This window comes from Anolis carolinensis, chromosome 2, assembly GCF_035594765.1.
Source record: "Anolis carolinensis isolate JA03-04 chromosome 2, rAnoCar3.1.pri, whole genome shotgun sequence".
Classification (NCBI taxonomy): domain Eukaryota; kingdom Metazoa; phylum Chordata; class Lepidosauria; order Squamata; family Dactyloidae; genus Anolis; species Anolis carolinensis.
The window spans coordinates 251,205,367-251,223,306 of record NC_085842.1 but is presented as its reverse complement, the minus strand read 5'-3'; the positions used below and the strand labels follow the sequence as shown (position 1 = coordinate 251,223,306).

The 17,940-nt window shown below is 39.3% G+C and overlaps 1 protein-coding gene across 13 annotated transcripts in view; it reads right to left on the bottom strand.

Annotated features, from left to right (window-relative positions):
- Positions 1-17,940, bottom strand: part of ntrk2 (neurotrophic receptor tyrosine kinase 2) — a 195,273-nt gene that overhangs the window by 150,002 nt on the left and 27,331 nt on the right. For all 13 annotated transcript variants that reach the window (XM_062972041.1, XM_062972037.1, XM_062972035.1 and 10 more), the window contains exons 3-6: positions 14,668-14,742; positions 13,309-13,380; positions 9,452-9,520; positions 694-851 (exon numbers count right to left, since the gene is read on the bottom strand). In XM_062972041.1, the coding sequence (XP_062828111.1) occupies positions 694-851; positions 9,452-9,520; positions 13,309-13,380; positions 14,668-14,742 (374 nt within the window). The remainder of the gene's footprint in view (positions 1-693; positions 852-9,451; positions 9,521-13,308; positions 13,381-14,667; positions 14,743-17,940) is intronic.

The following is a 17,940-nucleotide window of genomic DNA, read 5'->3' as shown; positions in this document are numbered from 1 at the left end:
GCACCCTCTTCAGACCTTGGATCGGAATTTGACCTTGCTACTGCCTTCGCCCTGTGATTGATGACTACTATCGGCTTTTGACTCCTGGCTTGCTCTTTGGACACCGCTGTTATCTCCTGACCTGACCTTGGAATCCCGGACGACGTCTTTTCACCATCCTTTTGGAGCCTTCGGCTTTATCCACATTGTGGAAGCAGTCTACTGCATTCTTAGTTTGTTTTTTTGTTTCCTGACCAATTTGGTGTTTTCTTTTGGGAACTGTTCCTTTGAAAACTACAGAGCCGGCTGGCAGGGCTTGGACTCAGAAAGTGCAGTTTGCACTAAGTTTGTTTAGCTTTGTTTTTACCTGCTTGTGTTGCTGAATTATATTTTTGTTTGAACTGCTTTTGAAGCACTGACAGTGAAGTGTTTCAAGGTTTTTTCTGTGTTAACATTACCTTTTGGCTTATCTGCTGAATAAACTCTATTTTTGTTCGCTAATTGGCGTCTGACTCTTGACATGCTGAGTCAATGAACTGATTCACAAATGGCTTTCACAATTCTAATTAGAACCCAATTTATAAATAATGATGCAATACATCAAAATCCAAATTAATGTGGTCTGGACAAGCATGGCACTTAGTGGGTTGTAGGCCAAATATTTTACCAACTTCATATACATATACCAATTATTCTACATTGAAAGTGCATTACCACAGTTTGGGACTGGCTTCTCCATCAGAGATATCCTCTGGTTGTTGTCATTCATACAGTAAAAATCCTGAGTTTCTGTTTTTGGATTCTTGGACTCCTGGAACACCTTGATCCACATAATATCACATGAACACTTGAATGGGTTGCCTTCTAAAATCCTACCAAAAGAAAACACAGTTATAAAAACTTTGTTAATATGCAAAAAAGATACTTCAAAAATAGACCTCAAATCTTACATTTTAAAATATGACTAGACAGGGTAGTGGCTGCTTAAGCAGAACTTAAACAGCACTGAATTATACCTGTCACTGAATAAGCATATACACATGATGAGCTGACAGCGATGAAGCGAAAAGAAGAAGGGACTACAGTGCATGTGGCGTTCGGAGCCAAGCAAGTCAAACCGAACACGGCTATGTTCCTATCTTAGGGCATACACCGCGGCAATAGACACTGCAAATAATTCTTTCTTTGCAGTTAATATTGCATCCGCACAGAACCGTCCAGCGGAGCTGTTCCGAGTTTTCAGAGGTTTGTTATATCCCGTCCCTCAAAACAGGATCCCTGACAACTCGGCAGCCCGCAGTGAAGCATTTGCTTGGTTCTTTGCGGACAAAGTTGCTTTGATCCGCTCTGGCTTTGACACCATATTAATGGCAGCTTTGTATCTCACTTGGACAGAAAGGCAGGCGATAAATCCAATACATACATACATAAATACATACATAATGTATTTACATGTTCATACATACATTGTGTGAAAAAGAAAGATGCCTCTTCAATATTTATGCAAGCTAGTCAGTTTCTGTATAGCCCTCTCATAAAAATTAACTATTTCTGAAAACTCTATTGCCAAAATAATTAGGATTTCTTTTGTAATCAAAAGGTTTTAATCTATTAACCTAAGTGATAAATTGACTAAATTGTGCAACTACAGAAACAGACTTTGAACTGAAGGAAATACTACTGAGCATAGCAATGTTTTGTCAATGTTTTGATTAGCACTAGGAACAGAATCAGCATCTTTAGTAACTCGGCTCACTTCAGCAAAAGTATTCTAGACTGAGAATGAGAACAGTATTTGATTCACTGTGTATTTTTGTCCAGAACAGATTTTTCTGTCTTCTGGGACAGGGAGCTCCCCCTCATGGTAAAAAAAACCTGGTAACAGATGTAAACATTTAAACAGCAATAATAATCTGTGAACTTCTCCACACAGACTATAAGATAGTTTAACCATGGTAGTACTGCAACAGCAGCAGCAACAATAACAGAGTAGTGTGGATTGTTAAGCGTAGAAACACATCCTGAGGAATTATAATAAACTCTTTGCAAAAGGCTACAGTTGGACTTCCCATTAAAGCCACAGCTCAATGTAAGTATGCTAGAGTGAAACACAAGTCCAGTTGTTTAGCTCAGGCATGAAGCATCCTTTCAGCTTTTCTCATAAAAGCATACTTATGCTTCATGATGATAATTCTTTGGTGTGCTACTTGATAGCCTTAAGACATTTAATTAAAAAGAAGACACAAACTAGTGTGCTAATTATAATAAACTGCAGGAGATATTTCTGACGTGACCACAATGCTCTCACAATCTTTTTGCAGATACAATCTTTGCAGAATATGCAAACCAGTTTAGATCATTTGAAAGCTCTCTAACTGGACTCAGCTCAAAATACACATTCATCAAACATAGTGTTTTACGGGTTTTACATATTCTTGCAAACAGACTGAAAGGGTTAAACACCCATTCCTAGAAGAAATACTTGGATTTGAGTCAAAAGGAGGTTCCTTACAGTACATGGGGGGACAAGAAAGAGGCAGACCTCTTGCAGTAAAGACATTATTGCAATGGCTTCATGTCGCACTTGAATTGGTTGCTGTCCTTTAACATGGCAGGGAGGGTGGAAATAGATTAGAATCTTTTCTCATGTTCTTCTCCACAGCAGAGAAGTCTCTTTTACTTTCTCTTTCTCCCACTTCACTTTCTCTCTCTCTCACTTAGGAGGAGAGTTAAATTGCAAATGTCAGCCTAGTAGTGAGTCACTATTACAAACTGGGCTTCATAAACACTTCTTTCTCAAACACATGTGCCCTCCACTCTATACTCATAAATATTTAAATATTCCCAAAATATGGGCATCTAACTGTAATTGCTAGTCCCAAGTAGACTATGCCTACCTGCTGAATGGTGAGTCACTTGCATCCCATTGATTTAATGGACCTACTTTAGTAGGACTAACAACTGGATTTAAGAAAAACATTTCTAGTACACCTAAGGTATGTGAATCAATGCACACAGGCAAAGTAGAGAAGAGACTAGCAGAATGCATACATTTGTAAGGTTTCCCTAAATAATATGTAGTCTAATATCATTCATTCATTCATTCATTCATTCATTCATTTATATTCTGGTGTACGTCCTACTGAGTTCAATAAGACTTACTTTCTTGGATTACATGTATTACAGATTTAAAATGTAGAGGAATGATACTACCAGCAGCACAAGCCCCTCTGCAGAGTATTTCTGGTGCATGAGAATGACATGTCAGGAGGTGAGCGGGGCACCTCCTGACACATCATTTTCGCACGTCAGGAGTACTCTGCCGGCAGGCCCTTCTTGTGAGTTTTTTTTTGGGGGGGGGGGGGATGGGGTGGCTAGAGGGAAGAGGGTGAGCTTCTGAAGGCCTGGGATGGCTGCAGGGATTGACTGAGGACAGCATCTAGCCACCCAGGGATTGACTGAGGGAAAGCCCAGGGTTTGGGTTGGAGACAAAAACTTGGGAGGAAATGGGTTAAAATAACACACTTCCTCCTGGATTTCTGCTTTGACTGGAATGGCCCTAGGAAACTAGGTGGCAATAGTAGTGAAAATTAGATGGAGACTGAGGCCCTATCTACACTGCCTTATAATCCAGTTTCTGATCCCAGATTATCTGCTTTGAACTGGTGTATATGACAGTGTAGAATTATATGATAGAATCATAGAATCATAGAATAGTAGAGTTGGAAGAGACCTCATGGGCCGTCTAGTCCAACCCCCCGCTAAGAAGCAGGAAATCGCATTCAAAGCACCCCCGACAGATGGCCATCCAGCCTCTGCTTAAAAGCTTCCAAAGAAGGAGCCTCCACCACAGTCTGGGGGAGAGAGTTCCACTGCCGAACAGCCCTCACAGTGAGGAAGTTCTTCCTGATGTTCAGGTGGAATCTCCTTTCCTGTAGTTTGAAGCCATTGTTCCGTGTCCTAGTCTGCAGGGCAGCAGAAAATAAGCTTGCTCCCTCCTCCCTATGACTTCCCCTCACGTATTTGTACATGGCTATCATGTCTCCTCTTAGCCTTCTCTTCTGCAGGCTAAACATGCCCAGCTCTTTAAGCCTCTCTTCATAGGGCTTGTTCTCCAGACCCTTAATCATTTTAGTCGCCCTCCTCTGGACGCTTTCCAGCTTGTCAACATCTCCCTTCATCTGCGGTGCCCAAAATTGGACACAGTATTCCAGGTGTGGTCTGACCAAGGCAGAATAGAGGGGTAGCATGACTTCCCTGGATCTAGACGCTATTCCCCTATTGATGCAGGCCAAAATCCCATTGGCTTTTTTAGCTGCCGCATCACATTGTAGGCTCATGTTTAACTTGTTGTCCACGAGGACTCCAAGGTCTTTTTCGCACACACTGCTGTCAAGCCAGGCGTCCCCCATTCTGTATCTTTGATTTCCATTTTTTCTGCCGAAGTGAAGTATCTTGCATTTGTCCCTGTTGAACTTCATTTTGTTAGTTTCGGCCCATCTCTCTAGTCTGTCAAGATCGTTTTGAATTCTGCTCCTGTCTTCTGGAGTGTTAGCTATCCCTCCCAGTTTGGTGTCGTCTGCAAACTTGATGATCGTGCCTTCTAACCCTTCGTCTAAGTCGTTAATAGATGTTGAACAGAGCCGGGCCCAGGACGGAACCCTGCGGCACTCCACTTGTCACTTCTTTCCATGATGAAGACGACGCATTGGTGAGCACCCTTTGGGTTCGTTCACTTAGCCAATTACAGATCCACCTAACCGTAGTTTTGTCTAGCCCACATTTAACTAGTTTGTTTGCCAGAAGGTCGTGGGGGACTTTGTCGAAGGCCTTACTGAAATCCAGGTACGCTACATCCACAGCATTCCCTGTATCGACCCAACTCGTAACTCTATCGAAAAAAGAGATCAGATTAGTCTGGCATGACTTGTTTTTGGTAAATCCGTGTTGACTATTAGCAATGACCGCATTTGTTTCTAAGTGTTCGCAGACCACTTCCTTAATGATCTTTTCGAGAATCTTGCCTGGTATCGACGTGAGGCTGACCGGACGGTAATTGTTTGGGTCGTTCTTTTTTCCCTTCTTGAAGATAGGGACCACATTCGCCCTCCTCCAATCTGCTGGGACTTCTCCTGTTCTCCAAGAACTCTCGAAGATGATTGCCAGTGGTTCTGAAATAACTTCCGCTAGTTCCTTCAATACTCTTGGATGTAGCTGATCTGGCCCTGGCGACTTGAATTCGTTTAGAGTGGCCAGGTGTTCCTGGACAACTTGTTTCCCTATTTGGGGTTGGATTTCCCCCAATCCTTCGTCCATTCCATTTTGATGAGGTTGAAGATGGCTTTTTTTTTTGTGAGAAGACCGAGGCAAAGAAGGCATTAAGCAGTTCTGCCTTTTCCCTATCCCCTGTCGCCATCACCCCATCTTCTCCTCGCAGAGGCCCTATCGCCTCCTTTTTCTTCCTTTTTCTACCAACGTAAGCAAAAAAGCCTTTTTTGTTGTTTTTTATGTCCCTGGCAAGCCTGAGCTAATTTTGCGCTTTAGACTTGCGAACCTTTTCCCTACAGGTGTTGGCTATACGTTTGAATTCTTCTTTGGTGATTTCTCCCCTTTTCCACTTCTTGTGCATGTCACTTTTGAGCTTTAGCTCAGTTAGAAGTTCTTTGGACATCCATTCTGGCTTCTTTGCATTTGTCTTATTTTACTTCTTTGTTGGCACTGTTTGCATTTGCACCTTGAGTATTTCACTTTTGAAAAACTCCCATCCATCCTTAACTCCCTTGTTTTTTAATATTGGCGTCCATGGAATGCCGCTCAGTAATTCCTTCATTTTTTGGAAGTCAGTTCTCTTAAAGTACAGAATGCGTGTTTGACTTGTCTTAGTTTCAGCATTCCTTTGTATTGCAAACTGCAGGAGCACATGGTCACTTGCCCCTAAGGATCCAACCACTTCAACTGTATTGATCAGATCTTCCACATTTGTTAAGATCAAGAGTTGCTGATCTCCTTGTTGACTCTTCTACCTTCTAGACCATAAAATTGTCTGCAAGGCAAGTGAGGAATTTGTTGGACTTTGTACTCTTGGCCGAGTTTGTTTTCCAGCAGATATCGGGATAATTGAAATTGCCCATGACTACTATATCTCTTCTTTGTGCCTGTTTGGTCAGCTGTTGACAGAAAGCTTCATCAAGTCCTTCATCCTGACTCGGAGGTCTGTAGTAGACACCCACGACAAGGTCTTTTTGAGTCCCGGTTCCCTTGATTCTTATCCAGATGCTTTCAAGCTGGTTTCCCAGATTACAGTCTTGCATTTCTTCTGCAACGTAACTGTTTTTGACATATAAAGCTACTCCCCCTCCTCTCCCCTTTGTTCTATTTCTGTGAAAGAGGTTATAGCCCTCAATGGTTAAATTCCAGTGATGGGAGTCATCCCACCAGGTTTCAGTGATGCCTATGACATCGTATGTGTGGTGCTGTGCTAAGAGTTGGAGTTCGTCTTGCTTATTTCCCATGCTCTGAGCATTAGTGTAAAGACATGTAAGCCCCTGTGACCTCCCCTTGAGCTGTTTATTTGGGATTATTGTGCTCTCTGTACTTGGTCCTTGCTGTGTTTGTGCAGCCCTCCATTTAGCCTTTTGGTGGTTCCCAGTAGTCGTGGGTAATATAGTGTTCGCCAGGCTGTTGTTCCCCTCCCCCAGTGGATCTAGTTTAAAGTGCGCCTGAAATAATCCAGTTCAACGCAGATAATCTGGAGTCACATACTGAATTATATGGCAGTGTAGATCCAGCCAAAGACAGTACTGAAAAGGAAAGAATATCTGGTGCTTCTTCTCATCTCAAATGAATATTATATCTGTACTTATTTTAACGTAATCATTGGCTGTTGAATATATTGACAAGCATATAAGCATACTGATTGAAAGCACTTTTTTGATCACCTTAAAATTGTTAAAGCACTTTTGTATCTCCAATGCATGCACTTACTTCTCTGGGTAGATTTAAAGCGCCATTTGTAAGCAATGTTTTCTCTATCTTCAATATACTACAGTAGCGTCTCGTTTCTCCAACCTTTGCTCATCCAACATTCTGTATTATCCAATACACCCGGATCCACAGCTGTTTCTCTAGGCAGCAACACACAGCGGGTCAACACACCCAACAACAACACAAGTGCAGCCACACTCCCAAACATGTGGCAGACTTGTTGTAAAACATGATGTTTTGTAAAATCGTAACATATTGGACATTTAATAGGCTTTTCCTGAATCCCTCCTTATTATCCCACATTGTCGCTTATCCAACGTTCTGCCGGCCCGCGTATGTTGGATAAGTGAGACTCTACTGTAATAGACTCTGGTAGTAAATGCAGCATAATGGCACAAGCCACATCTGCTTTGTGGTTTCCAGAGAAAGGCAGAATCACATCATCCACAGCACTATAATCACTACTAAGCCATACTCCACACTCTGGACACATCAAAAGTGGCTCATTGTTCCTTCTTGTTTTCCTTTTTCACATTAATAATCCTTCTTCTTTCTTTCAGTCATATTGTTGCTGCTTATTGTTTTTCAATATGCGCTTTATTCTGATTTTTCCAATCCTTTCCCACATCACCTCAAATTTCAGCTTTATTAGAACATCTTACTGCTTGCTATACCATTCAAACAACTCTTAAAAGTTATTTAAAGTTATGGTCTTTTAAAAGTTCTGTCAACTCACATCTATTGGTTATAGAAAAACCAAAGGATAACCTATACTGCAAATTTCACTGTTTTTGTTAGAATAATCCTACACACAGCCACATTTATTATAAAGAAAATTTGGTTTTGTCCATCAAAGTATTCTACTCCCCACCTTGTCAGATATGTGAGATAAACTGCTCTATCAAGCCAATTTATATAATAAAGGTTATTTGCTCAATTTAGCCATGAAAAGAATGGGTGTCTCCCACTGCTCCTTTAATCCTAAATTGAAAAGTTGAAACATGCTTGCATAAGCTTTTTAAACTTTTCAGAGTTCATGTGCACCCATAAGGAAGATCAAAAGGAAAAATGTAAAATGCCATTATTAAGCATTTTATATCAACAACCTACATTAATATGAACTGACAAAAATTATCACATTCATCTGAGTAGTATTAATTTTGCTACAGAGATTATGCTATTTAAAGTACAAGAAGCAGAATGCTTATTAGGAAAAGTTCATTTTTAGGAAATGGTGGATACATTTTAAAGAGATACTTCTTCATTTGCTAAAACATTACAGAATGAGGCAAATCAGACTACTTTATAAATTAACAGATTTTGACACCCAGCTTTTCATGACAAAATATTCAAGTGAATGCTGTTTTTTAATAACATTAGAATAAAATAACATGAATTCATATAAGGTTGTCTAAGAAATTAAACACATTTTTAAAATCTTAGATTTTTGATCAACTGTAGTTGACCCACAAAGACAAAACCCTCCATTTACTGTACAAATTTACCAGCTCTCACTGATACAAACTATATGAAATTGACGAAACAAATGAACTATGTAAGCCCTACATCCTTGTGTCATGTGTCAAAAAGGTAAAAAAAAAAGGATGTCAAAAAGTCTCAAAGAATCATAAATAAAGAGAATAAACAAACCAAATGACCAAATAAATGAAACCATCAATCAAAATTAAATCTTTTGGAATGTTTTATTTATTTTTATTTATTTACTCTATTTATTTATACCCCGCTTTTCTCTACCTCGAAGGGATTCAAGATGGCTTACATAGAGGCAATAATTCAGTGCCTTAAAACACATACAATCCCAAAAAATTAAATCAGATTAAAATTAAATCATGTTAAACATTTAAAAAATTCCATTCCATATTAAAATCACGCCATCCATAGTAATAGTCCAAGTCGTTCCGTAGTCGTTTAATCTATTCCAGATCTGCTAACTGCAATGAACTATTCTCCGACAGCCTGATCCCACAACCAAGTTTCTATCTTTCTTCTGAAGGCTAGGAGGGAGGGGGCTGATCTAATGTCACTGAGGGAGTTCCAGAGCTGAGGGGCCACCACTGAGGAGGCTCTGATTCTCATTTCCACTAGTCATACCTGCAAAGGAGGTGGGACTGAGAGCAGGGCTTCCCTGTACGATCTTAATCTCCGAGCATCACATGCACTGAGAAAAGTATGACAAGCAATGAGGAAAGCATAGGAAGTTACTATTCAATAGTTTCCTTGCAAGCAGAACTAAAAAAGCAATAGTTCAGCCCCAAACTTCCTTATTATACATTTATGTGATGACTTATTTACAAATGATAAAAAGTCTTAAGTGAAGCAATTAATATAGTGATACCATGATTTGCCTTTCCTAAAAAAAAACAAAAAACATTTTATTGCTGTAATCAAAATCCTGAAATTTAACTACAGCTGATAATAACAATCATAACAGTCATCACCCTTTTATTTTTAAAAATCTGTTACTTACAGATCACTCAAATTCAGATGCCGGAAAGACTTCCGAGACAAACTTGAAAGCTTATTTCTTGACAAGTTACTGTAAAGAAAAACAACAATGCAATCAAAAATTAAGATGGTTTGAAACAATAACTAAAAATTAGAATCCAAGCATCGGTAAGCTTTCTATAAGATGTCTGACATATTACAACTTCCAAAAATTATACAAACTATATTCCATCTTAATAACTACCATCAACAAAACGATAAATACTAATTCCAACAAATCTTAGAACAGATCTCGTCATATAAAGGAAAAATGTTTTATAAAACGTTTTCCAAAGACTTTCTGAGTCCCTGGAGCTTGGCAAACAAGAGCTCTTCTAGCAGGGATTTTTGCATGGGTGTGCTAAAAAATACAGCAAAAAGTGAGTTTGTGTCTGTTGGGTCAAAAATTCCAAATAATCCTTTGGGAGAGTTTGTTGAACTAACGTTGTTGCATCTGTTGAGGTAAAGCTGTTGGTTTGTGGAAGTTGAGAAGAAGCTTGCTTTTGTGCTCAGTAGTATTCTATTGTTTTACTGCATTTTGATGAGCTTGTATCTGTTGGGTTTTGTGTAAGCGAAGGGCCCTTCTACACAGCCAAATCCAGAATATCAAGGCAAGAAATCCCACAATATCTGCTTTGAACTGGAATATATGGCAATGTGGACTCAGATTACCCAAAGCAGATATTGTGGATTTCCTGTCTTGATATTCTGGGATATAGGGCTGTGTGGAAAGGCCCTAAGTGATTTATCTGATTTTATAATCTGGCAGTGTAGAAGGGGGCCCTAGTGCACATTGCAATTAAAATAAATAAGATGAACTCATACCACAGCAAAACAAATGTTATATCTCAAACGTCACTGAAACCTAGGGGGATAATTTTGCTGATTGGAATGTAGTACTAGAAGGGCATGACCTTTTTCAGACAAATCGACCAAACAGGGTAGAAGGAGGGGTATCATTATAGGTCAAGAATGTCTGTACTTGTTTAGAAATCCGTAACATAAATAATGGAAGTCAGGTTTAAATCGTCCAGATAAAAATAAAAAGAAAGTAACAACAGTGATGTCATTGTGGGAATCTACTATAGATTCTACAATAAGAATGAGGATTTAGATGACATCTTCTTGAAAAAGATGACCCCACATTAAAAAAGGAGGGATTCCACCAAAATGTTTGAAATAATTTCCTGACCGTAAGAGCTGTTTGACAATGGAATATGCTGCCTCAGAGTGAAGTCAAATCTCTTTTTCTGAAGGTTTTTAAACAGAGCCAGAAGCACTTTGGTTGTGTATTCCTGTATAGCAAGGGGTTGGATTTTTTCTAACTCTATAATTCTGATTCTATGATGTTAACTACATGCTCAATGTATTCATAAAAATACATGTTTTTCATATCTTCTTTGATCATTGATGCCCAAACTTACCTAAATCTTGACTATGTGCCAAATATCTTCAACTTAATCCTTTTAAGATAATCCGTTCAAACTGCATGTGCAATGTGTGCCCACATGAAAGATCACAGCAGTCATTAGGTCTTTCACGTCAATTAAGCATTTACTGCTTCATAATATAAGGAACTTTTAATACCTACCACTAGCCTAAAGATCAGAGACATTCTTGCTCTACACTATGTTCATATGGGCACCTACACTGTGGGAGGCACATTTTCATTAAAGGAAAGATAAAGTGGCAAGATATCAAAGTTTCTGATGCAGAAACATACTTTGTGTTTTCTCCCTTGGATTTTAAGTGGCCATCAAACAAGCTGTTGGGCTCTATTCCTGAGTAAAAAAAAGGGGTCTCAGCCAGCTTAGTAGATTCTGTAGTGCTTCCTCTCTTCTTTCGTTTTATTCAGTTCAGTCTCCATAAGGTTTACGTTCGAAGGCTAAACTGAATCCTGAAATGGCCATATGATTCCCACAGGTTACACGACTCCCTGCAACTTAGGATAAACCCCAAAGCACTCTTATGAAATTTTGGGGTGTGTGGAGTGATTTTCTTAGGGGTAATCACAGTCACAGACATTCTCTATCAGTAGATATCTAAACAAGTAACTGTGGTTAACATTTTTTAGGTTGAAAAATGGTCAGGACAGCTAACCACAACCTTCATAATATGAAATAGGCTTGTTTTAGTAAACCAAGTTAACTTTAATTACAATTTTCTGGGTGAGAAACCACAACTAGCTAAAAATGGAATCAAAACTGTTCCTTGTGGCTGTGCCAGAGAAAAATATAACAAATATAATAACAATATCAAAAGAAGGGGATGTACCAGCTCATCAGTCTTGCATAGGACCATTTACTTACATTTAGGTGTAAATTGTTTTATTTGTTTGTTTTATTACATCCCAGTCCGAAGACCCCTTCTAATAACCATGGCTGAACTAGATTATACGGCAGTGTAAACTGTGGCCCCTTCTACACTGCCATATAAAATCCAGATCATCTGCTTTCAACTGGATTATATGGCAGTGTAGATTCATATAATCCAGTTCAAAGCAGATAATCTGGATTATGTGCTTTGAAAGGGTAGAAAGGGTATAATGTGAATCAATCAACTAAGCAGCATAAATAAAAACTCCAGTGGCTTGCATCCATTTTCACCCATTGCCTTCTGAGGGGTTGCCTTTCTTTTTCATTCATGACACTGTTTAACTTTCTTTTTTTACATTTTGGATCATCATGCATCAGCTATGAGAAGACATATGGCTACACAAATTTCATTTATGAGACAAGATAAAAAGTGATGGTAAAATATTTTAGATAAATATGTACTTAACCTTTCTTTAGGGATCTGATTTCACTGCAGTTGCTAAAAGTGCTCACTGCTATTGTTAGCATTCTTACATGATTTAAACTGTGGGAAATCAGTTTATTTTTAAGAAGGATGTTAAATGGGAATTAAAAAGACTCCTTCTGTGAGATAATTAAAGCCAAAATATTTTTCTTAGCTGGAAAGTTCATGCAGTATTATCAATTTTAATTAAAATGTCTGCAAAAGAAAACAAGTTTCCAAACCCAAAATGTGCACAAATGGTTGAAGAGATGAAATAGAAAAAACCATAAATGCATGCTCTCACTATGATAATGTAAATGTCATTTTAAAATTTCCTCCTCACAAAGGAAGGATTTTTGCCAACAGTGGCTTCTTCTATATCTTGTTTTCTTTGGCTTAAATAAATATTAAGGATACCAACCAACTTGCCATATTAATACATAAAATGGGATTTGCAGATTGTTCTCCTTAATACATAATTGTTCACAGCATTCTTGAAAGGACAATTTGAGTCAGGGTACATTCAAATAAGAGCTCTTCTAGAAAGAATGAATAGCCTCTTTTGTCCTTGATTCTATTACCAAAGAGATGCATAAAGGATATCCACTACCAGGACCTGAATACAATATCACTGATATTCAAAAACATGCTGGCTTTGATACGGAAAGTAGTATATAGCCACTATGACAGGTGTGTATTCATTTGCCTTCAAGCTGGCTGCCGACTTATGGTGATCACATGAGTTTCTTAGGGCTTTCACACTACTAAGAGAACTGTCATTTGTTTCTTCTTCCATACCTGATGCCTCATGAACAAAATGTTGGTAACAGACTTCTCACACCTTTCTGAGAACAACACTACTGCAAGGTTCCTGTTTCAAGAAGTTTGGAGCCCTGATCTTGAGCCCTGCAGAACTGAAGATACATTTTAACATTTTGGTGCTGGACCCCATTTACAATTTTTAAGTAAACTTTCTTCACATCTGCCCATATGAAGAGAAAATAATGTGTTGAAGTCTGATAAAAGTTTTTATGTTCTGAAAATATGGAGGTTTTCACTTACATGTACTGCAGGTTGGTGTTCTTCAGAAAAGCCTGGCGTGAAACAAATTTCAAGCCTGAATCCACAACAGTTCTGCAAAAATACACAAGCATGTGTGAAAATTGTTTTTCTTCATATATATCTATCTCTATCTAGCTTTTTCCCAATGAACTCTTGACAGCAATGGCTCTCCTCATCTATCCCAACTCATAACAACCTTGCCAAGAAGACAAGACTGAGGGCGCTTCCACAGTGCCAAAATTTGGGTTTTAAAAGGAGGTTTAAAAATCCCGGGACCTGACAGCAGGTCCACACAGACCTGTCAGACCTGGGATATGTTCCCCCATTATCCTCTTCTTTTGAAGCAAATCAAGATGGAGGGCAGATAGGGGACATCCAGGAGAAGTTTTTTTTAAAAATTCTCTCCATTATGTGCTGGACCATATATGCACACATGCGAATATTTTAATATAAACATAAGCAGATTTACATGTGCGCATATGAGATCTAGTGCATAACGGAGAGAATTTTTAAAAAACAAACTTCCATTAGATCTCTCTCTTCCCCCAATTCTTAATTCAATCTCTGTTTAAGATTATAAAGAAACAATTTCAGAGATTTCAAATTACTGTCCACTTGTGCTTTCCTTGAGCCATGTGTCTGTTTGACAGTCCGATCAGCTGATTAGCTGTTTTGGGCTTTTTAAAAGCGCACGTGCACTGGAGCAGTCTACACAAGAGGGAAGGAAGGAAATAATTATTTTGTATGATTGCAGGGATATACAGTCATGCAAAGCTTCACATTTTTCAGGTGGAATCGGGTTGTAAGCACATCTTTTTAACACATGCTTTTCAGCCGTTAACTCGATTCCTCCTCATCCCTCCCACACTTTGGCTAAAGGTCCTTAGCCACCCCACTCCCTTTTAACCTGGTTATTTCTGGATTTTGCAGCACGTATAGAAGGGCCCTGAGAATAACTGGACCAAAGTTCCCAAAGAACTTTGTCCCTCAGTGGGGACTTCAATCTAAAATTCCCAAATCACAGTCCAGCACATAACTGATTCTCCACACTATCCCTATACAGGTGAAAGCATTTCAAAGGCCCGGTTTAAAAAAGGGTATGTGATCTTCAATTCAGATATCAGCATCTGAGAGCCTAAATGAATACCTGGGGCTCATGCATATGCCTTTGATAGATTTCTCCATTCTTTAGAACAAGAACAGAACAACTTGCTCCAAATGTGTATGGAATTTTTCCTTTAACTAAAATAAATGAAGGCCCATATACATAGGAACTCAGAAGATGCCATCACAGAGCTATACTGGACCACAGCAGGAACTTTACAACAACAAATATAAACAATTAAACAATATACTCACAAATTTTTTAATCCAGTGTACAGTCCCACATCAATTTCATTTATGCTTTCTAACTGCCGCTGGTTTGCAATATAACTATTTAAAAGAAAAAGAGAGGGAGGGGAAAATATCAGTAAGAAGACTGTGGTACTTTCTTTTTCCTCTTTCAAGTGTTTGTGTGCCATTTACAGATATATATAGAGAGAGACAACATCTGACTTTGAAGAAGGCAGGAAGAGGAATAAATCCTTTCTCCATTACCAATATGGTCACAAGGCAGGCTTGCAAAAGCACTCCTATAAACAATAGCTACAATAAGGAAGAAGGTTCTTAGCAATATATGAGCACAGTAGATGTCAGAAGTCCAAATCTAGCACACCATCGATTATAGCTTTCATATAATCCTCTGCAAGTTCACTATTTTCCTGGCAAGCAAAATAAGGCAACTAGCAAAGACTACAAATTATAGCACCACTGAATTCTGTATGGAATAGTAGGGATGGAAAATAAATTTGAAAGTATCATAGGATACTATAAAGTGAGCCTACCGAATTCATACCTCCTGAACCAAAATGCACTTCACCACAACGTTTGAACTTCTCTGAATTCTGCAGTACAGTTCTCCAGCTACACATATATGTACCCTCAAAAATGCAATGCTGTTGTTTGCCTTCTAGTGATTTTCAAATTATGGTGATCCTAAGATGAAAGTTATCCTGCCATGTTCTCTGCAAGACTTATACAGAAAGAGCTTAGTACGACCTGGACGAGGTTGTCACTCAGTAACTTTCCATGGCAGAGTGGAGATTCTTCCAGAATTCTAAATTAACATTCAAACCATTATCATCTCAACAAAAATGCAGTGAAGTAAACAAAATGTATGTATTGATATATATATATATATACACACACACACACACACACACACACACACATACATATATGCGCTTAAGTGCAAGGAACCTTCCTTTCTTCCCCACTAAACCCTGGAAACTTGGTAACCAACTCCAAGGGGTTCCCCCTCCACAGAAGGTTTCAGAAGGGCATAGTGAGAAAGGGACATTGGCCTTTTCCTGATTTTGCATGCGAAACATGTTGCATCATTGTCTGTAGTCCACTGGATACTGGTAATTATATTACTGTTTGTTAAAAACAGATTTTCTGCATAGTTTTGCTTAATATACATAATTTTACTCCACAATTTCAAGATTTTCCTATACTAGAGAATTTAGCAGTTGTAATTAAAGAAAACTACTTTTCCAAGCTCTCTCAATTCTCAATGTATCTAATACTGCCATAGAACCACAAAAAACACTGCAGGGAGGAAGAAGAAACTTTCTTATTGGTTTCTTATAGGTGGAGTGAAGTGAGAAACTGCATTTCTCCACATAGGGAAGAAAGTACATTAACATTTCTTGCCAGACCTTCTGAAACAAGTACATCATCATGGCTAAAAGACAGTGTCCCTGCTGGGAAACGATGCTCCAGATGCATTCCAGATGAACGGTGCTAGTTGTTTTCAAACTGATTTCCGGGAAACCCTGGGGTTACTTGGAATCCTATCAAGTGTTCCTCCGCAGGAGGATCCATAATGGCAGATATATTTCCATGAAAAACAGTTTTGCTGTTCTGCTTCTTCTTTTGGGTGACCACTATCAATCTGCTACAAACAGAGCTGTACGACAATACTGGGCATATTCTAGACTTCCCTCTTATATGGTATATTAATCAGCTTGGTCAGTGCCCTACGGGAAATGAATGTACACACTAGAAGTAAGGTAAAGGTTTTCCTTGACATTAAGTCTAGTCGTGTCCGACTCTGGGGGTTGGTGCTCATCTCCATTTCTAAGCCGAAGAGCCGGCATTGTCCGAAGACAACTCCAAGGTCATGTGGCAAGCATGACTGCATGGAGCGCATGGACCTCATATGCGCACATGAAAATATCTTAATGTAATATCACTTGGGAGCCCCTCTCCCCAACACTAACTGCCGGTGTGAGGCCACAGAGTAAAGATGGCGCAGCCAGAAGACAGAGCTCCACCGTGTCTCCTGCAACATCACTTGGGAGCCCCTCAATATATACAATATAATAGCATATAGAAATAACATTGTAATGTAATAATACTAATAATACTAATCTATATATATAAAAAGCTTATGGACTTTTTACCTAAAAGTAGACAACGAAACTATACGACCCAGAATCATGAAACTTGGCAACACAACCCATCATCCTTGCCGCTAGGTTCCGACAACAAAACCAAACATCAAGGACGGAATCATAGCCCAAAAAAACCAAAAAACGCCACCGCCATCTTTGACACCATCCTCCATCCACATCGCCCGAGGACTCAGAGAGGACGGCGAAAGCGGCAGTTTACTCTCTCGGAGACCAAGGTGGCCTAGCAAATTGTGGGCCTCGCGGCCCTGTGTGTGTGTGTGGGGGGGGGGGAGAGTGAAGGGTCCCCTGCCTGTCTATGTGACGGAAGACTCCGAGGCTGCGAGTAGGCCTCGACTGGGCCTCAAAACAATTCTGCCTCCGAGGACGCGACTAGGCCTCCAAAAAATTCTGCCTCAACGCCGCTTCTAAACAATTCTGAGGCGATGATGAGAAATTGGAAGGTCTCTTTGGGGGTGAGAAAATAATAGGGGTGTCCTTGAACAGAGTGGAAATGGGGCCCAATGGACAGGGAAGGGGAAATGAGGGAGACAATAATAATAATAATAATAAGGGTCCAAGGGAGAGGGGAAGGGGAATGGGGGAGGTCTTTGGGGTGAAGAGACAATAATAATAATAATAATAATAATAATAATAATATAGAGCCAATGGAGAGGGGAGTGGGGGGTCCCTTGGGGAGACCAGAAAATACTAATCCTAATACTAATACTAATAAGGAGCCAATGGAGAGGGGAATTGGGGGGGGGGGGCTTGGGGTGACCAGAAAATAATAATAATAATAATAATAATAATAATAATAATAATAATAATGAAACACTAAGAATGGAGGGTCCTCACAGCAAAGGGTAATGGGGGTGCTCTCAAACCAAGTAAATAATATAGAATACTACATATGCAGACAGTCCAAAAATAACAACAAAATAAAGTCATTCAAGTGCAACGATTATTCTCTATTTTCAAGGGGATGTTTCACATTTCTTCTGAAATTTTCTCTTTCTAAGGGTAAAAAGGATAGATTGGGCTTTTTCACCTTCATATTTTCCCATCTCCTTGGTAACCAGCTACACTTACTCCCATGGTAACTCTCTCCCTTCTGGCATCTCCCACATATGAT